This window comes from Physeter macrocephalus, unplaced genomic scaffold (assembly GCF_002837175.3).
Source record: "Physeter macrocephalus isolate SW-GA unplaced genomic scaffold, ASM283717v5 random_103, whole genome shotgun sequence".
Lineage (NCBI taxonomy): Eukaryota > Metazoa > Chordata > Mammalia > Artiodactyla > Physeteridae > Physeter > Physeter macrocephalus.
The window spans coordinates 45,641-72,927 of record NW_021145393.1 but is presented as its reverse complement, the minus strand read 5'-3'; the positions used below and the strand labels follow the sequence as shown (position 1 = coordinate 72,927).

General features: G+C 60.3%; 2 protein-coding genes across 4 annotated transcripts; both read right to left on the bottom strand.

Annotated features, from left to right (window-relative positions):
• Positions 1 to 1,868: 1,868 nt before the first annotated feature.
• NAT16 (N-acetyltransferase 16 (putative)) lies at positions 1,869 to 4,226 on the bottom strand (the record flags this gene model as incomplete). The annotated part of the gene is given in 5 exon segments (XM_007131106.4): positions 1,869 to 2,753; positions 2,755 to 3,105; positions 3,108 to 3,248; positions 3,898 to 4,002; positions 4,005 to 4,226. Coding segments are annotated over 5 exon segments (918 nt in total), but the record flags the coding sequence as incomplete, so codon positions are not given.
• Positions 4,227 to 18,953: 14,727 nt separating this feature from the next.
• PLOD3 (procollagen-lysine,2-oxoglutarate 5-dioxygenase 3) lies at positions 18,954 to 27,267 on the bottom strand. 3 transcript variants are annotated; one of them, XM_007126382.4, is made up of 19 exons: positions 26,355 to 27,267; positions 25,875 to 25,966; positions 25,572 to 25,708; positions 25,300 to 25,463; positions 25,053 to 25,165; positions 24,818 to 24,881; positions 24,179 to 24,276; positions 23,814 to 23,915; positions 23,513 to 23,638; positions 23,195 to 23,316; positions 22,679 to 22,783; positions 22,441 to 22,566; positions 22,008 to 22,149; positions 21,816 to 21,929; positions 21,562 to 21,630; positions 20,977 to 21,081; positions 20,310 to 20,456; positions 19,730 to 19,855; positions 18,954 to 19,389 (listed from the first exon to the last, which is right to left on the bottom strand). In XM_007126382.4, exons 1-19 carry the CDS (start codon positions 26,464 to 26,466, stop codon positions 19,234 to 19,236), a joined length of 2,220 nt encoding a protein of 739 aa, XP_007126444.1. In that variant the 5' UTR covers positions 26,467 to 27,267; the 3' UTR covers positions 18,954 to 19,233. The 3 variants fall into 3 exon arrangements, with proteins under 3 accessions (XP_007126444.1, XP_007126443.1, XP_007126448.1); XM_007126386.4 differs by having other exon boundaries at positions 19,304 to 19,586; XM_007126381.4 differs by having other exon boundaries at positions 21,816 to 22,149.
• Positions 27,268 to 27,287: the final 20 nt, after the last annotated feature.

Genomic DNA, 27,287 nt, shown 5'->3' with positions numbered 1-27,287 from the left:
TCACCTGTCCAGGCACATGCTGAAGATGTGACCAGTGTAATGGAGGTTCAGGTTGAGAGCCCTCGATTCCTTTTACACAGGATGGTGGGAGGGCACAAAAGCCCTAAAGGAATGCAACTTCAAAAATCCAAGACTCACAGGCTATGCCTTGCACACGCGACGATACACACAGTCCCCTGCTTCCCCATCCACACGTACATAGTAACCTATCAAGGGCCTCCTCGTCAAGAAGCCACTTGGAGTACCTGATTCTGGGGTGCGCCAGGCCCGTAGCCCCGAATATATCCCACCCAGACACCCCCTGATTCGTACACACATGTACAGAAACACAGACACACAAAGACGCCCATGGACACACTCACACGGACGGAAACCACCTTGCGCTGCCTTGCCCGCGTCCGCGCACGTCCTGGCGCCCCCGCGTGGTACTTTTCGGGATCGCAGTCTCCGCCGCTTCGGAGCTCGGCTCCCGCGGGGCGGCGCCCAGGCTCCCTCCACCTCTTCCCACTCCGTGCGGTGCCCACCCAGGAATGGGGAGAAAGCAAGGGCGCTGGCCACGAGAGAGCCGAGAGCTGGGAGTTAGACGCCTGGATCGTGGGAATGAGGCAGGCTGGTTCTGGATGCCCAGGGGAACTTGCGAGAGAGCAAGAATTTGGAGCAGCTGCAGCCTCCCAGGTCCAGGGGAAAGCGAGGCGGGCGGCTAGTCCAAGCGCCGCGCCGCTGCCCGCCTCGGTTCTGAGCAATCAGTTCTTTCTGCCGCTTGGCTGGTGTGGGGGGTAGGGGCGCGCAACGGCCAGCAGCCCTCCCCAGCTCCCCTCCAGGAAGTCGTTAGCCCCAGTGCCACAGGGCTTAGAGATCCTCTCTGATACAGGCTGCTGGGGAAGGGGGAGAGGACAATGCAGCTCATTCCTCTCCACCGAGAAGAAGTGAAACAGACACAGAAGGTGGGCCAAGGGCCCGTTTTATTGCAATACAGCCATGGTTGAAGTGACAGGGAGGAGGGCAGCTTGGTCAGGTGCAGCAGGCAGCCAAGCAAGGCACAGCAGCACAGCCGGAACGGGGGGAAAGAGGGCAGCAGCGGCTGTCTTCTTTGTCCACCTTCTTCCACCTCCTGGCGCCCTCCTCTGTCCATGTCTTTGATTCCATCCCCAGCGAACCCTGTGCTCGCTGTCCATTGTCCAACAAGAAGTTCCAGCTACAGTGAGGTTCTGAGGTATGCTCTGGGCTGGGGACACCTGGTTTCTAGTCTCTGCCAGGCTCCCAGCTATCGTGAGCAACTTGGAAGGCACTTGAGTCTTTCTGAGCCTCTGTGTCCTCCCTCTGCGGGAGATGTGAGGATCCCGTGTAGGAGACATCGCTGTGCAAATGCAGCTGTTACTACTTGCATTTAAATAGGAGACTGTCAAAGTCCACAAAAAAGCATAAAGGAACAAGAGGATGGGAGGGGTGTCCAGAAATATCTGGAGGAGGGGGTTCCAGTCGCTCTAGAAGGCAGCCCGGGTAGAAGCAGGAGACAGCCTCGCACTAGGCTGAGGGACCTGCCCTCCGCTACACCAGGCTCTTCACCCAGAACCCTCTGGTTCACGGGCCTGCTTCGGGCCCCTGGTTGGGGGCATAGGGAAGGGAGGCTGCAAAATAGCACCATTGGGGCTTCCCTGGTGGCGCAGTGGTTGCGCGTCCCCCTGCCGATGCGGGGGAGCCGGGTTCGCGGCCCGGTCTGGGAGGATCCCGCGTGCCGCGGAGCGGCTGGGCCCGTGAGCCATGGCCGCTGGGCCTGCGCGTCCGGAGCCTGCGCTCCGCAACGGGAGAGGCCACAACAGCGAGAGGCCCGCGTACCGCAAAAAAAAAAAAAAAAAAATAAATAAATAAAAAATAAAAATAGCACCATTGTGCAAAGTTGGAGGAAACCCCAGTCTGAGGAGGCAGCCTCAGAAAAGTGCATCACCAGAGCGCAAGCAGGGGCCAGATGGGGGTGGGGCATTATAAATCTATTTCCTTTACAGGTCCTTCCCCATATTACACACACGGCGGGTGACGAAGAGATCATGGGGAAGGGGAATGGAGGGGCAGACAAATGGACAACGGAGCACTAAGAGAGGTTCAGGCACAGGAGACTGAGAGGACGGTGAGGAGAGGAGCAGAGGGCAAGCTCTGGGGGCCCGAGAAAGATCGGGAGGAAGAAAAGTAATACGTATTGGGCAACTGTGCTCCTGGCCGGGTACTGGGCGTTGCACACACTTCTGCCAGCTTCCATCCACCACGGGGCAGAAGGGAGAAGCCACAAAGGGCAGAGTACACTCCCAGGCTGGGGCACGGACACGGAAAGGCTCTGAAGCTGTGAACGAACCCATCCTTTGGCAGGGAAAGGGAATGGGTGGACAACAGAAGCGCGAGTGGCTCCCCCAAACCCGGCGGTTCAGATCAGGGTGTGGGCAACTGCGTTTGGGGGCGCTAGAGTCAAGATGGCAGACAGAGATGTAAGGGGAAAAGGGAAGGGAAGGATGGACAGCGGGTACGTGTAGGCGGCAGAGCCGATGACCGAGGGCAGGGGGAGGGGGCGGAGCTTGAAAACAGCAGGGGCGGGGCTTTGGGGGGATCCGAGGAAGGAGGTGGGTCTAAAAGTGCATTTTCTCTCCTCTCCGACCGGAGAGGCCTTAGATGTCGGCCTCCAGCAGGTATTGTTCGGTATAACCCTTGACCAGCTCGAGCCCCAAGCCAGCCTGGCAGAAATCAGCCGGCCTGGCAGAAATGAGCCAGCTGTAACCACAGCTGGGGCGCCAGGAAGAGCTGGCACATGACGTTGAGGCCGACGAGACGCGGGGCCTGGCGCTGCAGATGCCACAGAAGCTGGCTCTGAACCTGCGCGCCGTCGCTGCCGAAGGCGTAGATGTTGAGGTAGCGCCACGTGCCGTTGCCGCCAGGTGGGATGGGGAAGGGGCGCGTGCACAGCGTGAGCACGCGCGGGCGCGCGCGGCTGTCCACGCGCCACTCCAGGCCCTTGGCCGCCAGCAGGCTCAAGTTACTCTCGCTCGGCCGGTAGGGCAGCCAGTCCTGGATGACGGTCCCGCCCGGAAGCACGTCGCGCTGCACAGAGGGCGACAGCAGGGGAGGCGTGCCACGTTGCCGCCAGCCTCCGACACGGCCTCCGTGGGCAGCGGCGAGAAGGTGCCGGAGGCCCGCAGAGCCGCCAGCCGCGCGCCCAGCCCCTCCAGCAGGGCCGACACGTTGAACTGGACCAAAAGGGTGCCCTGCGGGGGGCACGAGTGAGCGCGGGGCGGGCGGCGGGAGGGCTGCGAGCCCGGCGCCTCTTGGCATCGTCACTCCCACATTCACACCCACGGGCTCCCACCTGGGCCCCTCGGGAGGGCCGACCGTGCGGGGCGGGGTGGAGTGGGGTATGTGAGAGCATGCAGGAACCAGGGGCAAGGCCTCCGAAAAGCTGGATCCGCAGGTGGGGATCCAGGAGAGTGGAGGTCAATGTGGAGTAGTCGGGTCGTGGGGATGTGGACCCCAAGAGTGGAAGCGAGGGAAGCTGATCAGTCGGTAGGATGGGGGAGGCGGAGGGGAAGGACAAAGGCTCAGCTTAGGATGTCTGGGTCCCTGAAGAGAGGCGGGGTCGATGTAGGGGAGGCAGGGACACTAAGGCCGGACGCCTGGACTCCAGCCTCCTGGAGTAAGGATGGAGGGTTTAAAGACTGGAAGTGGGGAGCTGTTTGACTTTCCCTGGGCAAAAGGGCCTGGGTAAGGACTGGGAGTCCCAGGGCAGGGCTCACGGGCGCCCCCACTCGGCAGAGCCGGCAGCGAGGGAAAGCCGGTGACTGGCTGCATGTAGGGTGACAACGCCCGGAGGCCCCTCGGGGACAGGCCCGCCCATCCGAGCTCCCTTGCCCTTCTCACCTGCTTGGTGATCAGGTGGTGTTTCTTCAGCTCCCGGGACACCAGCTGGTCGTCCCAGGCGAGTCGTGCCACCTTGATCCCCGGGCGCCTTCGCTTGACCAGCTGCGCGAGCTGAAGCGCTGCGGCAACCCGGCGACGCCCTTGCCGCGCTCCCAGGGCGCCGCGCGCAGCCCCTCCACCAGCGCCGTCTCCCCGTCGTCGATCACGTGCACCGACCCCAGGGCGATCTGCGGACCGAGGCCGTTAGGGGGCGCCCGCCCCGCCTTCACCCCTGCCAGGGCTCTCCGTTCAAAGGGCTCGCCCCTTCCCACACGCTGAGCACTCCGTCGTCACCACCCCGGGCGCTGGGCCAGACCAGGGGCCTGCCCAGGGAGCTCTCCTTGAATCCAGCACTTGGGTCTTGGATTCAAGAGCCCGCGGGAAGATCATTCGCGGGCGTCTCTTCCACCTCTTGAGATGCTCCAGACCCCTGAGCATCAGGTCCTTGCCCATTCGCCACGCCCCCTTTCTTTGGCTCCACTCCCAGGAGCCTGCTACTCCCAGCTTCCTCTTAGCTCCGCCCCGGAGCCCATCTCTTAGCTGCTCCTGCATTCAGGCCCTCTTGGTGCGAAAGTTCAGTCTACTCAGGGGTCCAGACCCCATTCTAGCTGCTCCCACCCCCCAGACTACCCCCTCTTGTCTGCTCCCCTCTTTCTGTGCTCCTTCCCCCAGAAACTCGTCAAAGGAATCCTAAATTACCGAAGCTGTCAGGTTCCTCCGCTATTCCGAGTTCTACACATCTGCCACGCACCCTCACTGGCTGGACCCCTGGATCCACACGCCCTTCTCTCTCTCTTCTTTTCTTCTCTTTGGGAAATTTCTTCCTGTAATCCTTGCTTCATCTCCCACTCAGGCTACCCCTGCTCTTCCCATTCCTCAGAGTTTCCTTTGGGGGTCAATGGCCTGTGGATCTGGTACCCTTTGGCACCCAGCTCTTCTTTTTCCCCTGCCCAGAGACAGGACGAAAGAGAAAGGCCCGTCCCCAAGTCCGGATGACTCCTCATTTCCGCATCTCTCTCCTCCAGACCAACCAAATCAACCAATCAAATCCCCTCTTCTCTCTTTCAGCCAATTAGAATTGTCCACTCACATAACCTACATAAGCCTCAGTAACCAACATCCCAGGGGACACACATACCAGCTACTTTGAGGAGGGTGATTTGGGGATGATTAGACATTTTTTTTTTTTTTACAAGAACATGACCTAGGTTTAGGAGATGGGACCAGCAGGGGCACCAAGGGGTGGGTTAGGGATAATTTTAGCTTCCGTATCACAAACATGGCTTATGTAAGCACAGTGTGGTTCCAATACAAACAAGCTTCAAAACGAGGGCTCCATCTCCCTCTTTCTTGTCAGTCTAATTCTTAGGCTTAAGGCTCTCCCAGGTAAGCTGGGGTGAGGTAAGACAGCTCAGGCCAGTATCATCAGAGGGTAGGGAGAAGCACAGGCTCAGAGGATCTTAGAGCCCCTGCTATGGCCACTAGGGACCATCAGGTTCAACCCGTTCCTTTCACAGAGAGGAAATCAATCAGGGCCCAAGACGGTTAAGATCTTGCCTAAGGTGAGTCATCTTGGACAAAGCCGGGCTAAGAGTTAAATTTTCCTGGCTCTCAGCCCAGTGGGGAGATCTCCGACCCCAGCCTGAAAAGCAAGGATAGGCATGACTGGGTCCTTGGCAGGAGTCGAAGTTTCCAAGTGCTAAGGGTTAAGCTGACTCAGAAGCAGAGATAAGATTGCGGGAGGCACCCCCACTGCCCTCTCCCCACCGTCAATAATTTCTATGCCAAAAATGAGCTCAGTCAGATTCCTTGCACCAGGCTCTGGGGAGGAGCAGTTGAGCTTGTGGCTCCCATCTGGATCTCCAGACAACCTCATCAGCCGTTCATGGGTCCCTGGAACATACAAGCTGGTACTTCAGGGATATTCCAGCAATTCCCCACTGCCCCCATAAGGGGGCAGAATGTGAGCAACTTGTAGACCGGAACACATCCTACTAGGTGCAAACATTAGGCTCCATTTCCCCTCTTACTTTCAAGATGGGGAGACTATTGCCAAAGAGTGTGTCTGCATCTCAGATAAAGATGTGTGTAAGGGGAGGGGATTCCCAGGGTCACAGAAAAGAACGGGGAACTTGCTAATTCACCCTGCATCTTTTCTTCCCCGGCACTCTACTCCTGTTCCCTTTGGGGGAGATGTAAAAGTTCTAAGGTCCTTCAACCCTGGAGGAGGTGGGAGCTGGGAACAAAGCAGGTCCGGGGTAACAGGCCAAGCGAAAGCAGCCAGCTGGCCCCACAACCCTTGCTCCACACTCTGATCCCTTCCCACTCTCCAACGTGGCTCCTTGAATTCTAACTCCCATTAGGTGTCTAGGCAGAGACAGAGGCAGCCCTGTGCCCCTGGGCACTATGGGAAATGTAGTCCAAGCACCCCCTGGACCAGGCTCCAGGAAAGGGGGCAGCATTTCCTTATCATCCTTGTATCCTTTCTCTCAATCTCATAAATATGAATGATCCACTCTGGCGAGAGGATGATTGGAGTCATCGCTGGGCATGCCGGTAGCCCATCCCCCACCCCATCTCTCTCCCACCAAACACACCTGAAATATTGATGGCCCTGAGGTCGCAGCTTCTCTGAGCTGGAACACGGAGCAGAGGAAGCAGAGAGAGGAGAGGCGGAGTCAGAGAGACCGCAGCTACACAAAGCGCCCAAAGAAGAGAGCGAAAGGGACTGGGGCCGAGGCAGAAAGGAGACCAAGGCAACCTGGAGAAGATGGGGGGTGAGGGAGAGGCACGGATACCAAGTCACGGACATGACACCTCGTGACACAGGGCCCAGCAGATGCCACACAAGTCCTAGCACGCGCCCCCTCCCCAAGGAGACCAGAACTAGAAAGCAGCTTGACACGCCCCCTTCTCCCCGCGGTGTGTGGTGGGGAAAGGCGTCACGGGGAGGAGAAAATCAGCAGAGGCTGGAAGAGAACAGAGACTTGAGAGCAGAGGCAGGGGGGACAAGATGAAGTGAGGTAGGGGCGGGGGATGGGGAAGATGGACCAACGAACTGGGGAGAGGGGGTGCCTCAAAGGGCCACGGTCATGGAGAAGGGGCGGCTGTATTGGAGGGTGGTCCCCGGTCTTTTGGGGAAGCAGTTGGGAGGGACATGCCGAAGGAAGCTGTCTACTAGGCAGGGGTCCCCCTGGGCACCAGTCCCACCAGACTGGGACAGGTGGGAGCCAAATGATGATGGGAGGCGGAGGGAAAGCGCCTCTGAACACCTGGGCGAAGTCGGGTCCCGAGTTATCTGGGACGCGGGGCTGGGATGGGTTGGGCGGTAGGGGGCGCAGAGGTTCTCTTCCCCTGGGGGGCGTGGCTTTCTGCTGCCCCCATTCCGCGGGGGAGGAGCATGCCAGCCCCCCGCCCCCAGGCCTGGCCGCCCCCCTACCTCTCTCAAGCCAGGGCCCGGGACTGGCTGCAGCGAAGCCGATCGGGGCCGGCCGCGCAGACAGCGAACGGTACCTAGAGCGGGGTCACCTCGGAGCTCCGAGGGTCAAATTCCGAGGACGCGCGGGGACCCGGCCGCCGCCGTCCGGTCCCGACTCGGAGTTCCGATGCGAAGGCCCGGTCTGCTCAGTCCTGCACGCGGGCTCGGGCGGCCAGAGCTTCGGGGCTCGGGCGGTACGCGCGGCCGCTGCTCTGCTCGGGCTCGGCCGAGGGGAGGAAACCCCAGTGACGCAGAGGAAACATGGCGCGGATCTGGAGCGGACTAGGTTGCGACCGGGGGCTGGCGGGCGCTGGGGGCAGGCGGTGGGGTGGCGGGGCGCCTGGGAAAGCGGAGTTGCCCCTGGGCGGTGAGGTGGGCGCTGCTGGGTGGCCTCTAGCCTTGCAGACGAGAATCCGCCCCTTGTCCCGGTGGGGGGCGGGACTGAGGGTGGGGAGGCGTCTTGAGCGTCGGTGGAGGGTCCTGATTGCTGGCTTCGTTATGGCCCCGTGCCCGCAGCATCTCTATGTTGGGTCCGGGAATACCCCCCACGCCCAGTCCCCCTTCTCCGGGGGCCACGCCCCTACCCCCCGCAACGTCAGCCCCACCCTCTGACCTCCGGCTGCTAGACAAGTAGCAGCGGCTGGAAAGGGGACGCGGAGCCGAACACCCTGGGGCCCTGCTCGGAGAAACTGATAGAGGAAATTGGAAACCCATGACGGTCAGGAGGGGTAGAGACACCAAGTGGCAGAAGCCAAGAGCTGAAAGGAGCAGAGCAAGGCCAAGACGGGTCAGACGGGCCACCGCTCCCCGGGGGTCGCCGAGCAGCCTCCCGCCCCCCTCCCCGCCCTCCGCACTGGCAGGCTCAGCTCCACTCAGCCGCGGGCATCTCACCCGCCGTCAGGCAGCAAGGCCCCCGCGGGGCAGCACGCAGAGAGAAAGACTTCACTGCACGCCTGGGGACACCCGAGTACAAGAACACAGACCTCTGTGCACACGGCTGGGCTAACCCGGTGGGCGGACGAAGGGTGGGAGGGAGAGCGCAGTGCAGGCCCGGAACCCGAGTGGCTGCAGCCCTGCTGCCGACTCTGAACAAGCTGGTGACCGAGGCCCTTAAGTCCCGGGGGCTCCGCACCCCGCAAAGCGAGGTAAAAACACCAGCAGTTCTACCTGCAAGGAACCAGGAAAGGGATGGATGTGAGAGTCCTCTAAAACCTGTAAAGTGCTGCGGAGGATGGGACACCACCCCCTTGTCTCCACTCTCGTTCCTGCCCAGCTCCCATACCCCCCCCGCTTCCCACCGAAGTTGACCTCTCACCTACCTCATCCCAGTTTTATACTTTCCCAGGTAATCACTCCATAACCTGGTAATCCCACTGGCTGTGCTAATGTGAAAAGATGGAGGATCGTGTTCCTGGACTTCCACACACAAAGCCACCCCAAGAGTTAAAGGGATCAGAGTCATTTCTTGACTTCAAGGCCAATAGGCCAATAAGTAAGTCACTCAACCTTTTTTTTAAAAATAAGACTTCCCCCCATTTCTGATTTTTTGAAACTGCTAACACACTGTGCATCTCACAAAGCTGCAGTCAAGGTGGAATACGTTCCCGCGTGGGAAAGGACCTCCAAATGTTAAAGGTGTTGGAGGAAAAAGTCACTAGTGGCCGAAAGGAGCTGCGATCACACTCTAATTCCTTCCCTTTCACCAGAAGACTCCCCTCTGCCACCAGAAACGCTTGGATTGGTCCAACATTCACCCACCTCTAGTTTTCTCAACCAATCAGAACTGAAAGTTTCCCAAAGTCCCAGTTCTTTCATGTCCAAGCTATAGGTGGTGTTGCATTCTTCCCTCAAAGGCTCAAATACGGTGGTCTTACTGAAATTTTATCAAATATTGATGTTCTACCTAAATCCAATTATTTATTAGGGGTTACAAAACGGTGATATTCTTAATCTGTCATTCTGTTTTTCTTTCCCCCCACCGCTAGCTGGAATATGCCTATAAAAGGAAACTTGTTCTCTTCTACTATGATTACCCTTAGAGATAGTTTGTTGAAGGAAAGACCGGATAAATGCTTACATTTTTCCCTCTATTTGTTAACTGTTCAAATAATGTGGTGGTTCCTCAGCATCCTTCAGTGGTGATCGATTATTACCTTCAGACCGTTATGAACTCATTGATTTTAAGCAGGCTTAATGTGGTGCAATCCCATGCTGTTATTGCCCTTATTAATGTTGAAGCTAGCCAACTTTTTTGATAAATTGATGTTTTAAAGCGACACAGAGGATCGTGCTAGATCTTCAGGAAGCACTACGTGGATGCAGAGGAGAGGATGCGCTGGACCAGCCTGGCACGTTGGCTGGTCAAGGGAAGTGAGACCCCAACTGCGTCTTAGAAATTCCCCTCTGGGGACTTTCCTGGCGGTCCAGTGGTTGAAACTCCGCGTTTCCAATGCCGGGGCGGGGGAGCTGGTTCGATCCCTGGTCTGGGAATTAAGATCCCACATGCCACGGGGTGAGGCAAGAAAAAAAAATTCCCCTCCAGATGACAAAGAAGGGCAGGGTCCCTCCTGCGCAAGGGGAAGCCTGAGCAAAGCCCAGAGCTGAGAAACATTCTGCTTTGCAAGAACAAGCAATTCTGGGTTGCACCCATCCTGTAGGCAGGGGCTGGCCAGCCAGGGGAGGGCTTCAAACAGGAGAGTGACAGCTTGGCCTTGTGAGTAGAGGTTGCCCTCTGGTGGCCACAAGGACAATGGCAGGGAGGGAAGAAGGCCTGCCAGGAGGCAATGAGCTGTGCTCCTAAGGCATATAGTCATATATTTGTAAGTTAGACTCTTCCAGATAGGAGGAGAAACCACACAGTGTTGGGGGTTATTATCCAGATACATGGCAGGAGAAATGGGACAGGGAACCTTGACGGCTCTGTACTGTGGAGTCCAGAGCTCTTGAAAATACAATAGATCCTTTAGGCAGTTTAGTGATCTATCTTCTCTCTCTGCACGTGGCACCCGCACTTCCCCAAAGAGAAGATCCCATAGCAAATGTTTGTCACCGCCCAACCTGGAACATTCTTTGTCTAATTTGCACAAAGACCACGTCTCGGTGGATGCAGCCCCCAGGCAAAAGCAAACAGCACTTTTGTGTGTCCGGTACCCTGTGTGTCCACAGGGTAGGGCTCTGTTTGTGGGGTGCCTTAAATGCTGTGCTGAGGCACAGTGAACAGGAGGAATGACATGACATGATGAAAACAGTGTTTTAGGGAGAGCACCTTGCCAGCGTGAGAAGGTTTTAGATGGGAGGTGAGAGGCAAGAGCCCTACTCTCTGAGGAGTGGTCCCAGAGGAAGTCCACAGGAGGGATGGGGGCCTGGAGTAAGAGAAGAAGCTAAGAAGCACTTAGACGAAGACAGGAGGCCAGGAAGTGTGACTGGGGTTCTGGAAGGTGGGGAGAGAGGAAGGAGGTGAAGGTGATTCTGGCATCCCTAGCATGTTACCGGGGAATGATAACGTCTGGTGGCAGCGGGCAGTGCAGGATATTAAGCTCCTTGGATACGCAGACGCTATGTTTTTTTGTTTTTGTTTTTAAATAAATTTATTTATTTATGGCTGTGTTGGGTCTTTGTTGCTGCGCGCGGGCTTTCTCTAGTTGCGGCGAGCAGGGGGCTGCTCTTCATTGCAGTGCGCAGGCTTCTCATCGCAGTGGCTTCTCTTGTTGCGGAGCACGGGCTCTAGGTGTGCAGGCTTCAGCAGTTGTGGCGCGCGGGCTCAGTAGTTGTGGCACACGGGCTCAGTTGATCCGTGGCATGTGGGATCTTCCCGGGCCGGGGATCGAACCCATGTCCCCTGAATTGGCAGGCAGATTCTTAACCACTGCGCCACCAGGGAAGTCCCAGATGCTATGTTTTGCCTACAGATGGGTTGGCTTTTCAGGGCTGCAGGGACTAGCAGTAGGGGAGGACCCACTGGGGCTGGAGCTCTGGAAGAATGACCAGAAATAGGTCTGTAGAAGAGCCCACATTAGGGTCTGCATGGGTGGCCGGTGAGTGGGGATAGCCCCGGGCGCAGGGCTGACGTCTGACCCAGTGGGATTCTCACTGTCTGGGGCTGGAGCTTCCGAAACAGCTGTAATGATTCTCTAACCGACCCTAACCTCCTCCAGCCTGCTGGGTCGACTCCTCTACCCATTCAAAAGGCTCGTCCCCAGCCCAGCCCATCCAAGTGCTGACCCCTCTCTTCTTTCTCTGAAGAGGTTTCCAGATGTTTCCTCCTGGCTCCATCCTGGGTGAGTGGGCACCCACCCAGCAGAGAAATCCAAGGGTAGAGATGGGTGGGAAGTCTCACTCACTTCCCAGGACAACCCCGTGTATGTTGAGTGGATGAAAAGTCAAGCCGTGCCCTTGTGATCTGTGCACTTCTCTGTGCTGTATTGCAATAAAAATCAGAAACCCTGCAACTCTGAAGTAGGTAGCTCCGTGTTATAAGGAGGAAACTGAGGTTTGAAAAGCTTAAGTGACTTGGATAAGGCCACGGTCAGTTGCTGGTGGAGCTGAGAATCTGACGGCGGCCATCCGATTCTACGAAGCAGTGGTGTGAGAGAACTACCTTTTACTGGCGCAGTAGCATGGCAGTAGGTAGGGGTCTTCAGGGCCTGGGCTGGGGGCTGGTGGGTGTGGGGGGAGGGGTAAGGCTGGGGCTAGATGAAGGTGGGGCGAGTGGAAGCTGGGACACCGCAGCTTTCCTCGTGCTCATCAAACAGTTGCTCCAGAGCCTTCATGTAGAGCATGTGAGAGTGGCCAACCTGCTCCTCGGTGGGCCGGAGACACTGGGGCACCAGGATGGGGCAGCCCACTGAGGGGAGAGGGGAGACACAGGTGAGGTGCTGCTCAGGAAGCTGACGGCAGCCTTCTTCCCTGGAGACGGGCACTCACCCACAGTGGTCATGGGCCTGGAGAAGGGCACCAGGCCCCAGGAGTTGGCTGAGAAGAGACCACAGCCCCAGAAGATGCAAGGAGAAAAGCCCAGGAGCTTCTTGAAGCCCAGCATCTTCTAGTACAGATGCTGCCACGAGTCTGGGGCAAAAGCCTTAACTCTGAAGATATCATTCTCCCCAAAGCAGTACACGGGCACCAGAGAAGCGCTAGGAAGGGGCGGCAAGAGAGAAGACGGGTGGTCAGATCAGTGTCTCAAGGAGTGCCCCAGATTCCTCCCTCGCATGATTCCACTTCCCAAGGCCATTTGAAGCAAATGACAGTGGCTACAAAAGAGATCTGAAAGAGGGACTTACATTTCTTGCGGAAAGACTGTGTACTGGGCCTTCCTATATACATCTTCTCATGCAGTCTACAAATGCAACATGGTGGCCAGGTAGGTAGTAACCCTATTTCACAAGTAAGGAAGCATGCAAGGATTTGCCTTTGAGAGGGTGTCATACAAGAATTTGAACCAAGGGCGTCTGAGCCCCGGGGTCCTGTGACTTGCACTGTGATCCTGTCTCTCTCCGCCTGGGAGGAAGCCTGGGGAACTGGCACCGTGCTTGGCACAGAGGAAACACTCAAGGGGCAAGAGCGCCCTCTACGTGTGGTCACAGCGTAAGCTCTGGGGACACACAGGCCCACCTACAGGGGTGCGGGTGTGGAGGGACAGAGAGTGTAGAGCCCCAGACGCACTGTGACTTCTGAGCGTTCAAGGCAGCGCCCCTGGGCACCCACTCACCCGGGCCTCAGTGCCAGGCGGACAAAGCCTTTCCGATTCTGGACAGTGAGGCAGTGCTCCCCTGGGATGGCATACAGGGACTCGTGGGCCCCCTACCCAGGACGACCACAGCCTGCCCGACTTGAGGCTGCGACAGAATAAAATCCAGGCTCTGGCGGTTCACGGAACATCCCCCTGCAGGCACGAGGAGGTGTGGGAACAGTCACTACCCCGTCCTTGGCTCCCTAGTCCCTTACCCCACCCTTTAGCCTAGGAAGGGTGAGACCCCCATCCCTTTCCTTCCAAGATCCCCTACCCCTGTGCCCAGGTCAGTGTGTCCTACAGCACCTCTCCCAGCAAGGATGCAGGACGCTTGCTCCAAAGCCATTCACTGACGCCCACTGTGAGCCTGGCCAATGTTCAAGCCAGGTCTCTGGGCTGAATGGTGGGTGGGGGCCTGTGTGTGGGGCTGCCTCCTCCCCTCAGCTCAAGACTCACCAAAGGATAGAAGGTAGTCTCGGTAGACTGGGCAATGGAAGGGGCCCTTCAGCATGGCCGTCAAGGGCCGAAGCCTGGGGAACTGCTGGGAGAAGCCGGAGCTCTCAGTGGAGAAGTTACAGAGGATTCCCATGGCCGTGATCCCATGTGGGTGAGCGACCAGCAGGTAGTTCCGGTCAGGGGGCAGCTCTACTGTTTTCACCAGTCTTGGGGGCAGTGGGCAGGATGAGGGGAAGAAAGCATAGACAGCAGGATGCCAGCTGAACAGAATTCCCCCCACACCAACAGACTTAAGTCAGGGTTAGAGTTCAAGGTCCCACGATGGGGTCAAGGGCACAAGGGACCCCCCTCTGGTACACCATCCCACCCCTCCCCCATTGCCTGAACTTAGGCAGCTGGGGGGCTCAGACTCCAGCAGAGGGAGGGGTGAGTAGGTGGGGTACACAGGGGAAAGGGAGGAACCAGAGCATCTCCTTGGAGGGTGACCTGTTGCCTTAATGGGAAAATAATCCCTTAGGTGCTTCCAAACTGCCCAGTTCCTCATCCACTCAGAACGCCTTCCTCCTTGGGCAGACGGATAAGGGTGGGAGAATTCCTGGAGGCACCATTTATCACCTCTCACTACTTGGGTCCTTCTTTAGTGCTCACCTGGGGGGCGGGGTGTGTGTCCCGGTCCAGGAAGAACCATACCAAGTAGAGAAGTACCCGAGCGACGTGAAGAGGAGGAAGAGAAGAAGGGAACAGAAGGGGCCTGGGGGAAAGATGAGAAAGAAATATGAACTAGCTTTTGAAACTCCAGTGGCTCCTGCCCTCCACCCTCCCCGATGAGATCACTGGCCATCTCCCAGCTGGCCCTCTGGCCCCTCCCCCCTCCCTGGGCCCTCGGACATCCTGGCAGGTGGGGCTCCAGCCTTTCTCCCCCCACCCTCCCCCTTGCCTCCTTCCCCGGTGGACCCCGGGCGCCACTCACCCGTGAAGAGGAAAGTGAGCACGTAGCGGTAGGCAGGCGCTCAGTACTTGTAGCCGCTGCTTCTTCAGGGTTTTCATACTGCGGGAGGGCGGCGGGGCTGCGGGGACTCCCACTCGCTCCCCTTCTGCCAGCAGGGCTCCAGGACCCGGAGCACAAACGATGACGATTTCGGTACGAGCCGGGGACGCCTTTCTCGTCTGAGTGGCCACGCCCCTGGGGCCTCCGGGGGTTGCTCGTAGAGGGCTGTGTGGATGGGGGGACCTTGGGAGCCGGAGCGCCACAGGTCTTCACACACTGATCTTTGAACTCCAGACGGTAGGTCTGGGCTGGCCGCTGGGCGGGGCTGGGAGCCGGGGTAGGGGCCGTGCGATGGAGGTCCCCCCCCCCCGAGTGCCTTAGGAATCGTTGTGGGGAGCGGTCGCAGAAGAAGCCGGAGAGCCCACCGATTGGGTCCCAGCCGAGACTCTTTGATCTCGAGTGCGGCCGGCAGATCCTGGACGCGCGCCCCGGGTGTGTTTGCGGGTCTCCGGGAGTGTCTGGTCCCCTCCGAGGCCAGGCCAGGCGCGCGGACTTCCCCCGCCAAGTACAAACCCACACACCCCGCAGGTCTGTACCCACCTTTAATTTCAGTCCCCACCCGCAGTCACCGAGGGCACCGCTGGGGGCCGGCGGCGCGTCTAGGTGGGGGGAGGTGCCTGTCGGCGGGGACGCCAGGGCGCGCCTTTTGCTCTTTCAACAGCTGCCTGAGCCGCTCCAAGTAGACCTCGTGCTGCGCGTCCACCTGCGCCCGGCTGGGCCGCGGGGTTCGCTGCGCCGGGATCGGGACCCCCACTGTGGGCGGAACGGGAGGCCAGAGGGGTGGTCGCTAGCAGCCGCCCGCAGGTCACCTTCTCGCTCGCCGCGATTAACTGGGACAGAGTTCAGGGCTGGCGCGGTTGCCAAAGGCAGCCTGGAGGCGTGGCCGGAATCCAGGATTTCAGGCGCCAACCGGGGGGAACCTTCACCTCCCGGCGCGGGGAGGGTGCAGGGGCCTTCAGCCCGGGAGGAGCAGGCGGGCGGGCCGGATAGCGGAGCGGGTAGAGGCCGGGGCTCGCCGACGGTGTGGGTGGGCGTGCGGAAGGGCAGGAGGAGGCCCCGGGGGCCGTGGAACAGCGAGCGGCAGGGCCACTCTCAGCAGTGGCTGCAGCGCTTCCTGTGTTCCTCGCACCCATGAGCCCGGCGGGTTCGGAAACTGCTGGATGAGCCAGTTCTCCCCGAAAGACAAGACTGGCACCAGGGAGGCCCTGGGGGAGCAGGGGGCCAGCTGACTCCGGACCCCGCCCGGGGCGCGCTGCGCTCCTCCCCTGCAGCGCCGCCCTCTTCCAGCGCCAACTTGACACATCTCTTCTGATTCCGGATTCGCAAGCTCAGCGCTCCGGGCTTTGCCTCCCACGCCTCCAGGGGCCCTCCCACGGCCAGGAGGCCCCCGGGCAGGGACGAGAGATAGGAGGCGCTGGCCTTGTCCGAGGACCCTGATCCTGCGAGAGAGGGCGGAGGCCGGGGGACCTGACGCCTGATTCTTCCCGAGAAGAGGGCGCAGGGCTCTGGGAAAGTAAGTAGAGGTGGGACCAAGTGCCCGCATGCGGGAGGAGGGCAGGTAGGAGGTGACAGCAGGCACTGGGGCTCCTGAGACCCAGCGCTCTCCTCACCAGCACACATGATGTAGTCCCGGAAGACAGGGAGCCGGAACCAACAGGGCAGCGTGAGCAGGTGGGGCTGGAGGTGAGGGAAGAGGTGGGAGAAGCCAGTGGCCTCTGTGCAGAAGTTGCTGCAGGCCCCGCTGACCAGGACCCCGTGAGGGTGGAAGCCAAAGAGGTAGTTCCAGGAGGAATCCGGATCTGCGGTTTTAACCAGCTGGGGGACAGAGGGTGCACACCCCACTGGAGAGCTGACATTGGACTTGGGGGGTGAAGGTCCCGAGAGTCCATTCTGAAGCCCTGCTCCCAGCCAGCGCACCGTTCCCGAGTGCCTCGCCGAGATGGGGAGGTGGTCACAGATATGTCTCCGGATGGCCCGGTTGCGGACCCAGGCAGAGCAGCGGCCTCCTGCCCCAGGTGTGTTTCTGTCTCCATGGAGCCAGACCAGGTCGAGGACAGCTAGGATCCAGGCCCGGCCCAGGAATACAAGGAGGAAGGCAGCCAGGCACGCCTGGGCGGGCGGTGGTGGTGGTGCGTGGGGGGTTGTGGGGACTCAGAGGTTCGAGTCCCAGGTCCCCCGTTTGCCCCCTTCCCTGTTCCATGGTTTCAGGCCCATCTGTCCAATCTACATCTTCCTCCCTTGTTGAAGGACCCCACCGCACAGACCCCTGCCCTGCCTCCCTCCCTCCCGTACTGGAATGGGGAAGCAGAGTGCCAGGCGCAGGGTTCCTCAGGTCTTCAGGGACTCAGTGAGCCCCCAAAAGGGGAAGACCCATTGCAGGACGGCAAACACTTGGAGGCCCCGGAAGAGGTGGCTGGAGGAGGATGCAGAGGGCAGTCACCCAGGGGCCACCATGGCTGTGAAGCGTACCTTCTTTGACCCAACCCACTGGTCCTGACCCCTGGCCTGGATTCTGCCCTCGCGTCCGCCCCCTCTGCTGACCCGCACATTGGAGCACTGTGAACCCCGGCATGGAAGGCTGAACCACTATTTGGGCTCACAGGGCTGTGACCAGTAGGGCCAAAAGGAAAGACCAGGGCTACGGCTTGGAGCCTCGGGGTGAGGAAGGTGTTTGACTTTGTGGAGGTCAGGACTGGCTCCCTGTGAGGAGCAGGGCTGGGAGAGGTCTGGGCCAGCAGGGTTGCCATGTGTGTGTACCCTGAAGAGCAGAGCTCCCCATTTGTCACCCGGGCCTGGCCCCTGGACGGTAGGTGACCTGCAGGAGGATATATTCCCTAAGGAATAGCTTAGGCCTCTGTGGGGAGACCTCCAGAGGGAAGGTTTTTTGTTTGTTTGTTTTTTTTTTTGCGGTACGCGGGCCTCTCACTTCTGTGGCCTCTCCCGTTGCGGAGCACGGGCTCCGGACGCGCAGGCCCAGCGGCCACGGCTCACGGGCCCACCCGCTCCGCGGCACGTGGGATCTTCCCGGACCGGGGCACGAACCCGCGTCCCCCGCATCGGCGGGCGGACTCTCAACCACTGCGCCACCGGGGAAGCCCCCAGAGGGAAGGGTTTTATGGGAAAGGCTAAGGATTGGGGAACCCCTCCAAGAGAGAGCCCACTGGTCTGTGGGCACACCCTCCAGTGGGCTGGGGCCAGTCCTCACTGTGACCGTGGCCCTGTTTAACATTGACCAGAGGTCTGCAGAGCCAGCACTTTTTCCAGGTCAGGGAACGTCACTTGTTTTTTTTTTTTTTAAATACATTTATTTATTTATTTATTTATTTTTGGCTGTGTTGGGTCTTCGTTTCTGCGCGAGGGCTTTCTCTAGTTGCGGCGAGCGGGGGCCACCCTTCATAGCGGTGCGCGGGCCTCTCACCGTCGCGGCCTCTCCTGTCGCAGAGCACAAGCTCCAGACGCGCAGGCTCAGTAGTTGTGGCTCACGGGCCCAGTTGCTCCGTGGCATGCGGGATCTTCCCGGACCAGGGCTCGAACCCGTGTCCCCTTCATTGGCAGGCAGACTCTCAACCACTGCGCCACCAGGGAAGCCCCCTGTTTTGGGGTTTTTTTTGGCTGCACCTTGCCTTGTGGGATCTTAGTTTCCTCACCAGGGATGGAACCCATGGTCCCTGCAGTGCAAGCCAGGAGTCCTAACCACTGGACCACTAGAAGTCCCGGTAAAAAAAAAAAAAGTCCCGGTCTTGTCTTTTTCAAGGCTGCTTCCCATCCCCCCTCTTCCAGGAAGCTTTCCTGGGCTGACCCTCAGGATTCCCCTCTCTCCTGATTCCACCTAACTAACAGCTTAGATGCAAGAAGCCACAGTAAGGTTCCAGCCTGTCTTCCCTCAAAGAACACACGCCTCCAGGGGGACTTACTTCCCCAGCAATGTCCCTGGAGCCCAGCTTAGGGCTGTGTCACCCCACACGTCATGCACTGGAGAAGATGCCATCAGGTGAGGAGAGAATCAGGGAGGAGCGCTTGGGGGCTTTGCGGGGGTGGGGATGGGGGGTTCTCACCTCAGCCCAACAAGGGAAGTCCTTCTTTCGGTCTGGCCCTCCTCACGTCCTCCCCCAGTTCTGGCAATGACAGGGAGTTAGACATGGGAGGCAGGGAAGCTTCCAGGCTCCCACTCTGCTCCAAAATCATGTTTCCGCCTTTTCTTCTTCTCTGTTCTTTTCCTCTGGAAACCCCCGGGTCTCCCCTCTACACTGGGTGGCGGGAGGGATACGGGCTCCACAGGTAGACGAAAGAATAAATGGACTCAAGAATTACAAATCCTCTTTTATTGAGAGGGAGACTGAAAAACAATAATTTATCACGTGGTGAACACCCAGAAGCCCTCTCCCCGGGAACCCTTGGGGGCTGAGGGGTGGAGCAAGGGGGCTCCCTGAGCTTCCTGAGGGCCGCGTGGTGGGGAGCGAGGCGACACATTCAGTCCCAGGCACACGGAACATACACCCAGGAGGCGAAGAGCCGGACAGACCCCCTCCGAGGAGCGGGGCACGAGAAGGCACAATGGCAGGGAAGCTTGGGCACAGTGGCGGAGCGTCAGGGGTCGACAAAGGACACCATGATGTAGCGAGTGCCCCGCGTGGTGGGCAGCCCCTCGTGGTAGTGGGTGAGGCGGCCAGGGTGCAGGAGCCCCCAGCCCTTCCGGGGGGACGACACCACGCAGTCGTAGCGCAGGAAGCGGCAGCCGCCTCCCTGGGAAGCGAGAAGGAGCAGGGGTGCAGAGTAAGTGGAAGCGGGGACTGGGCGGCGGCTGACAGAGCGGGGAGAGCCCGACGGGGAGTCAGGGAGGGAGGACACAGGAGGCGTGGGCATCAGCAGGTGGGAGACCCGGGAGAAAGGGTGAGGCTGCCAGCCCGGAAGGGGTCCAGAAGAGGATACCCACGAAGTCACTGAGAAATATAAAGAAGGCAGACAAGAGCGGGGGAGGTGACTGAGGGGTGCGTGTAGGGACTGTAAGGGGGCGGGACACAGGGTCCTGCGCGTGGGGAGGGGCCCTGGGGGCGCCCTGAAGTGGAGGGCAGTAGGGACTCACCTCATAATCCAGGCCCTTGTGGTTGAGGGCGACGTTGAGGGTGAAGGTGGATGAGTCGTGATGTGGCCGCAGAGAGGGCTGCTCATCTGGCCGGTAGCGGACCACAAAGTTCATCACTGCCCGGGTCTGTGGGGACACGGGAGGAGAGGCTGGAGGATGGCCATCAGGTCCGGGGAAGGGGGGGGGGGTTCTCACTGGTACCTGCGGGCTGCCTCCCCCAGGGCTGCCCTCCTGTAGGATCTCACTTTTTTTTTTTTTTTTTTTGTTTTGCGGTACGCGGGCCTCTCACTGCCGTGGCCTCTCCCGTTGCGGAGCACAGGCTCCGGACGCGCAGGCTCAGCGGCCATGGCTCACGGGCCCAGCCACCCCGCGGCACGTGGGATCTTCCCGGACCGGGGCGCGAACCCGCGTCCCCTGCATCGGCGGGCGGACTCTCAAGCACTGCGCCACCAGGGAAGCCCAGGATCTCATTTTATGGGGCCCCAAACACCACGGGGGCCAAAAAGGCATCGTGTGGAGACGTCCAGCGGGGACGGGGTGTGGGAAGGTGGAGGAGCAGGGGTGGCGAGTGAGAGCCCACCTTGGTGTGGTAGCCTGGGAACAGGCTCTCGGTCATGGGCCCCACGTACGTCCTCAGCAGCTGCAGCCACTGGTCCTCATAGCCCACCTGCTTCATGTGGATGTCCACGGTGGGCACGTTCTCGTAGCCTCCAGCCAGCCGTGAGTCCTGTGGGCAGTGGGCACCGAGCCGACAGGGCAGAGCCAGCCTCCCCCTCCTCTTGCTCCCAGGCCTTAAAGCCTGCATTCCCTCCGTCTGGAAGTCTCGACCACTTCTCAGCTTGACTCAGTCCTCCTGTCCTCTAAGCGCCAGCTAAGATGTCACCTCTTCTGTGAAGCCCCTCGGTCCCCCCACGTCTGGGTCAAGGGTCCCTCCTGAGACTCCTGCAGCACCTGGGCTGCCCATCACAGCCTTGAGAAGCTGGGTTGCTGCTACTGACAGCAGGTGAGACCCAGGAGGGCAGAGCTCACCTGCACCAGCCAGGTCAGGGGCTGGTGTCTAGGACCCACCCCGTAAGTACTTCTTGAACGAACGGACGAATGAATGAGTACAGTTGTGCCTCCTGTGGGCCCCTCCCCCTCGGGGACCCCTCTTTGCTCCCACTCTCTGGATTCCATTTTCCCTCATCAGGGAAATTTCACCTCCCTCCTCCTGGGGTCCCCCCTCCTCCCCTGCCCCAGCCCCTGACCTCATGCCGGCCTCCTGACCACTGGCCGTAGTGCTCCATTTCCTCCACCAGCTCATCACACATTTGCTCAGACAGCAGAGGGAACCAGTACACGTCCGGGCAGGGCTGAGGACGGGCAGGGCAGGGCAAGAACAGCAGGGCTGGGTCATGCTCGGGGAGCGGACAGGCAGCCAAAGGAAGGGAGAGAAAGCAGGGAGCAGAAAGGGAAGCCAGGAGATGAGAGGCTCTGCAGGAATGGGGATCTGAGTGTGGGGACGGCTCAGGAGGCGCTGGGCCAGAGAAGGTGGGAGCAGTGCTGCAAACATGGTGCAAATGGCACGGGGGTCCTGGAGCCCCGGGTTCTGGGATAGTGGTTTTCAAACGCGTCTTAAAAAGTTATCATTTCACCCATACACCAATATACCCAACAGACAAGAGAGGACCACCCTGATTAATGCCAGGTGCCAGGATGGGGGCTGCAGGCCTATGTGCTCAGCCTTTGCCCTCATCTTGCCCGAGCAGAAAACCCTAAGGCACCACTAATCCAGGCGGTGGACCCAGGGGGTGATGGCCATGTGACGGGTCGGGGTCCTGAGTGGGGCTCACCTGTTCCACGAGTCCCTGCCCTTCCAGGGCCCGGCTGTAGTTCTCATGAATATACTGCTCCTTCCAGTCCTGGGGGATGGGGCGGGTGCACCTTGACCCGGGCCCTCTTCATTCCATCTGATGCCACCCAGGAACCCCCCTCCCCAGGCAATAGGAGATCCCGCACAGCGCGCATGTGCGCGCGGTGGGTCTGAGGCATCCTCCTTTAGTGAAGGAGGGGAAACTACCTTCTGAGCGAGGGGCCGCCCACTCACCAGGGGGTTGTCGAAGATCTGCCAGAGGTCAGGGTGCAGGTGGTCTGTGTCATACCGGGAAGTGGCCAGGAGGTGCCCAAATTCGTGCTGATTGCTGAGGTGGAGAAAGATGCCCTGGCGTGGGGGGGAGGGTGTGAGAAGGGTGACAGGGAGCAGGGGCCCTGCCCCGCCTCGAGCCCCAGGCCCACTCACCTTATCCCGCAGGCTCTTGCAGAAGGCCATGTCTGGGTCAGTGTCACTGCCCGAGAACACCTCCCGCTGGGGCAGCTCCGTCCTCAGGGTCTCCCCGCGGATCACATAGGCCTGGGATATGTAGGGCACATTCCACACGCCCCTGGAGGCACCCACACCGGGGTCAGCTAGGTGGGCGACCCCCGCAATCCTGCCCTGTTCCTCCCAGGAGCCCCTTCCCTCGAGGGCTGTGAGCTGCTGGGTCCCACTGGCTCCCCCCGTCAAGCCCTGCTGCTCGCCACCCTCTCATGCCCCCCTGCACGGCCAGTCCCTGCCCACAAGCCCCAGCACGTCTTGTGGGTGGCCACTGGACCCCCGAGACTGGGGCTTTGGGGCAGGACGCAGGGCTCTCCGAGGGCCCAGGTCGGGGCAGGGGAGGGGCTTCAGGACCCACACTCGCTTCCGCTGCACCAGCTCTACGTAGTCCTCGGAGCGCGCGTAGTACTCATCGGGGCTCAGGGCCCCCCAGAAATTGGACCACAGCTTCCCGTGGCGGGACAGCATGGGCGCCATCACCTTCCTGTGGACGAGCAGAGGTGAGGGCCGGGCGGAGCTGTGCCCCGCGCCCAGGGCAGGAGTTGGGGGTTCCCTGGGGACTATTTGGGGGCCTCTGGCTGAACCAGGTGAGTGACCTGTTCTCTTCAATGAGGAGGCGCAGGGTCTGCGGGTTGCTGATGACCACGTCTGCGTCCAGGCTGAAGTAGAATTCACACCTGGGGTCCTGCCGACAGATGTCCCTGGAGGTGACAGACCAACAGGCAGATGAGCTGAAACGGAGCAGGTGGGAGGGAGAGGGGACTGCAGAGCGGGTGGAACTCCCCCTACCCGCTGAGGACAAGAGGAGGAAAGTGGGTAGAAGCACCAGCAAGAGGAAAGGAGGGAGAAAAAGACTGGGGGGGAGGGGGAGGGCGGGAAAGGGGGAGGCCGAGGCCTGTGTGCCTCCTCCCCCAGGACCCCCAGATTCTTCCATCTGTGCGGGGCAAGGGAGGGACAGCACACGTAGTGGCTGGGAGTGCGCCACTGTGGAGGCCGAGGAGAGGCTGGATGGGGAACGGGGAGGGAAGGGGGCGTGCAGTGGGTGGCAGCCCCTCCCCCACTGCTTTCACACCCACACACCGCCCCCCAACACCCGCCCGAGGCTCACTCACATGGCCATGTCCCTGGCCTCGCCTGGCGTCAGGCCCTCCTCGGGCCCCACCAGCTTCACAGCTGAGAAGTGGTCCTGTAGCTGGGGCCAGGAGTCAGCAACGTGGGGCTCGTGGTACACCTCCTGGAGATGGCGGGGGGAGAAGGGGGAGATGGGGAGACTGAGAGGGCAGAAAAGATGGTGCCTGAGGGACAGGAGCGGGGAAGGAGGTGAGCGGAAAGGGTGCAGGAAGGAGTCTGGGATATAGGGAGTGGGAGTTCTGATGAGGGCAGGGGCGGGGTCCCTTGGGAGGGAGAGGCTGTCAGTCGGGGTGTCTCACGTTGTTGTGCAGGAAGAGGGTGACCCTGTCGGGGGGATAGTCCAGGAGCAGCAGCCGCTGGAGGAAGCGGGGCAGGAACGGGCTAGGTTGTTCCACAAACACTGCCAGAAGCACCCGGGGGGGAGTCTGGAAGACACAACGTGATGGGGCTCAGAGGAAAGCCCGCCAGTCTGTCCTCCGCAACCCTGGCAGGTCTGGGGGTCTCCAGGGGCTTTGCCCCCACCCACTGCTGCCTGGAATGCCCTCCCTGCACCCCCTGCTTCCAAGCGCTCTCCCACCCACGCTGGCACCCCCTCCTCACCTGCCCCCCCGGGAGTGGCCTCCTGTCCTGGTCGCAGAACCCACAGCCTCCCTCAGGAGTCCAGCCATTGGGGACGTAGTTTCCCAGGTAATTCAGCTGGAGCTGTTGGGAGAGACGGTGAGAGGCTGAGGCTGACGAGTCCAGGGCCAGAGGTGAGGGAGGTGGGGCAGACAGGCAGGGGACAGGGCAGGATGGGGAGCGGTGGCCACTGAGAAACTCTCCCAGCACCTGTGCTTCTGGGGCTGGGGAGGACTCACTACTTGGAAGGGCTGGAGGAACCTGGGGGCTGGGGCGAGGTCTGGGGCAGGGGCTGTGCGGCCAGGACTGACTGGGGCTGGGGCTGAGGGTATAAGCAACTGGGGCACCTTAGTGGGGCCGTTCCCATGGACCACAACAGGAAGTGTGTCATAGGCCACATTCCGGATACGCACGCGATTCCGACCAAACTTTAAAATCACCTCATCTGGGGAAGAAAGGCCAGGCTTCAGACTCCCTTTCCCCCAAAGCTGTCAAACAGCACGTGGGGCAGGCGGGGGCTGCCCAGCTTCTCTAGAGGATGAAGGGCTGTGACCCATGGGGCAGGGATGGGATACCGTCTCTCTCCGAGGGCACTGACAAGGCCGCTGCCAGCCTGGGGCACCCCACCACTTACTACCTGTGCGACCTGGGCAAGTCACCGGCCCCTCAAAGAGGCAGTTTCCCCATCTGTAACAGGTGGGTGACCGCAGACCCGCCCTTTGTAGAATTGTTGTGTTAAATGAAATTACAGAAATAAAGCCCTGGCCCAGAGCCTTGCCACATAGTATGTCAAACAGACATTAGGTACGACCACTGCTGCTTCTGTTACTATTAGCCCAGTGCAACTAACTCTATCAGCCATTCTGACGTTTGATGAAGTTAACATCGAGGTGAGTTGAAGATCACCCCAGTTCTACCAGGAGCCCCTCCCACATTCAGGACCCCCAGCAGCCTCCCATCACCCCTTCTGATTGCCCTTTCCTCACCTAAAGCCCCGTTGAGGTTCTGAAAGATCTGCGATTTATGATCCAGATTAAGGCCGAGTTTCTCCTGGATGGGATGAGATGGGGCAGTTAATTAAAGAGGGGGTGGGACATCATTTCCCACTCTTTTCTCTTTATGTCTTTCGAGAAGCCTCTTTACCCCTTCCCTGCCATTCAGCCTGAGAGGCCTGCCACCTCCAGAGCTTCAAGTCGGGACCCCTCCTCTGCCCCTCCCTACCCTCAGTCCTGGGTCCAGGTAGAGCCGAGTGTAGAACAGCTGATCGTCATCGTCATCTTTGTACTTCCACTGGCGGACGATTTGGTGGATGGCGGGGGCGAAGCCGATGAATCCTGGGTGGGGGGAGGGGAGGTGCTGACTCCAAGATTGCCAGGGTCCCAGGACCTGTCCCCACTCCCTCTCCGGCCCTCAGGCACCTGGAGCGCTCCATGCCCCACGGCTCTTGGACACTCCGCCCGCCACTCACCGCCGGAGTTGAGGAAGCGCTTCCCCGCGCCCACCTCAGGGTACTGCTCCGCCAGCCCCCACTCGGGCCAGCAGAAGCCCTCTGCGGAGAACAGCAGGCGGCTGCCGCTCTGGACAAACTTCTTCAGCAGCTCCGAGGGGCTGCCAGCCAGAATCACATCGTAGCTGGGGGAGGAAGGGGAGGATGAGCAGGACAGCCACTAGGAACCTCAGTATCCTCACCCCCTCTTTCTGTCCACCCCTCTTCTTTCTCCCCAGCCCCAGACCCTTTACCTGTCCACAAACATGATGACCATATCTTCCCTGTCTGCATACTTCTCCATTTCCTTCTTTAGCCACCTGACCTTCTGTCCTCCACCAACCGTTCGGGCTACATCGCCCCCTCGCCACTCCTGTCCCAGGCCCAGGGTCTGTGGAGGAGACCCAGAATGCCAGGGAGGGGCTCAGGCGGCCAGGTGGTCCCACCGCCCCGACCAGGCTCACCGTGGGGTCCCAGGCATCCAGCCCTCAGCCCACTCCTAGGCTAGACCCCACCCCCACCCCTTCTAGAGGCCATGAGGGTGTTCCTCTCCTCACCCGAACAGTGTAGTTGAAAAACTCCGCTGACCGCAGGAAACGCCGGTATCCTTCTGTCTCGCCTGTGGCCACGGTGATCACCAGCAGCTTCTCTGTCACCAGCCAGGAACTGGCACTCAGCACCCACTCGCCCAGCTCGCTGCCCAGCTCGCTGCCCAGCTCGCTGCCCCGCGCGCCCCACTCACCGCAGGCCCCCTCCCCTCCCTCTGACTCTGCTCCTGTTCCTCACCTCTTTTCCTCATTCCCTCTTAAACTCTTCTAATCCAGGGAAACTTGACCCCAGTGAAAGCGGGATGGGAGTAACACCCAGAAATTCGGGGTCAGTTCCCACGGGGAGGGTGGAGACGGTTCAGAGCGAGGAGTGGGCGAGGGGCCGTGTGATTCGGCCCTAGAGAGCCCGCTGGGCGTGGGAGAGGCCGGCCTCCTCGACCCTCTCCCCGGGGTCATCCTGGCGCCACTCGCCCCTCCCGGGGTTCTCACCTGGGTTGACAGGGTCGCTGCCCCGGGGACGATTTGAAGCCGAGGCCTCAGGAGGCGGCGACAGCAGTAGCAGCAGTAGCAGCAGGAGCCGGCGTCCCGGGCCCGAGGCCATGACGGGGAGCTGGCCGAGCGGCACACAGGCCCGCACCGGGCTCTGGCTGTGCGCCTGGACCCCAGCTCCGGAGAGGGGCTCTGGGAAAAAGGATGGGGGCTGCTGTGCGGCCCGCAGCTAGGAGGAGCCGGGTTGGGGCTCCGCCCTGGGGAAAAAGAAAGCGTACCCGGAGGTTACAGAAAACTCGAGATGCCGGGCCTTAGACAAGGCGAGGATTGTCCCGAGCGGTGGGCAGAACTGAACGAGCGGAGGGGGCGCCCAGCCCGGAGGCGGGGGAGGGGCGGGGACTAGGGCTGGCGATCCCGAGCCGAGGACTTCTGGAGCCAGCCGGCCCACAGCCAGCCTAACACTTGAGGAAAGTGAGGGGAAGTGACCCCTTGCGGGTCCGGCAGGATGCGGAGGCGGGTCTTTGCCACAGCCCTGCCTCGAGCAGCCGGGCGGAAGACCCAGAAAGAGAGGCGGTGGGGACGCGCGGAGCGGGTTTGACGGCAGGGAGGGAGAAGGCGGAGGAGTCTGCGGCCCCAAGGGATCTGGGGGTTGAGGTTTTGGCAGAGGGTCACCGGGGTCCTCTGGGATTGCCCACTCAAGCCAAGTTCTTTGGTACTCCGGCCCATCATCTTCACTGCCCAGGGGAGAAGCTCCAGGGGATGCCTTTGTGATGACTGTATCTTCAGACGGACCAAAGGAAAATGACGTTTCTTGAAAGATCACTGGCAACACCTCTTTAAAATGACCCATTTCGAGGGTCCCGCAAAATACACAACTACACCGAGGTCGGAAGTAGTTTTGCCCGTATAAAATATGGCGGAAAGCTTTCTGGT

Bases quoted from the DNA above. Each gene is read 5' to 3' on its own strand.
- PLOD3 (XM_007126381.4), bottom strand. From the start codon at position 26,466: ATGGCCTCGGGCCCGGGACGCCGGCTCCTGCTGCTACTGCTGCTACTG. The intron at 25,967-26,354 runs GTGAGAACCCCG...GGCTGGTGACAG, and splicing joins CAGCGACCCTGTCAACCCAG to AGAAGCTGCTGGTGATCACC. The intron at 19,390-19,729 runs GTGAGTCCCTAC...CTCGCTTCCCAG, and splicing joins ACAAGGGCCTGGATTATGAG to GGAGGCGGCTGCCGCTTCCT.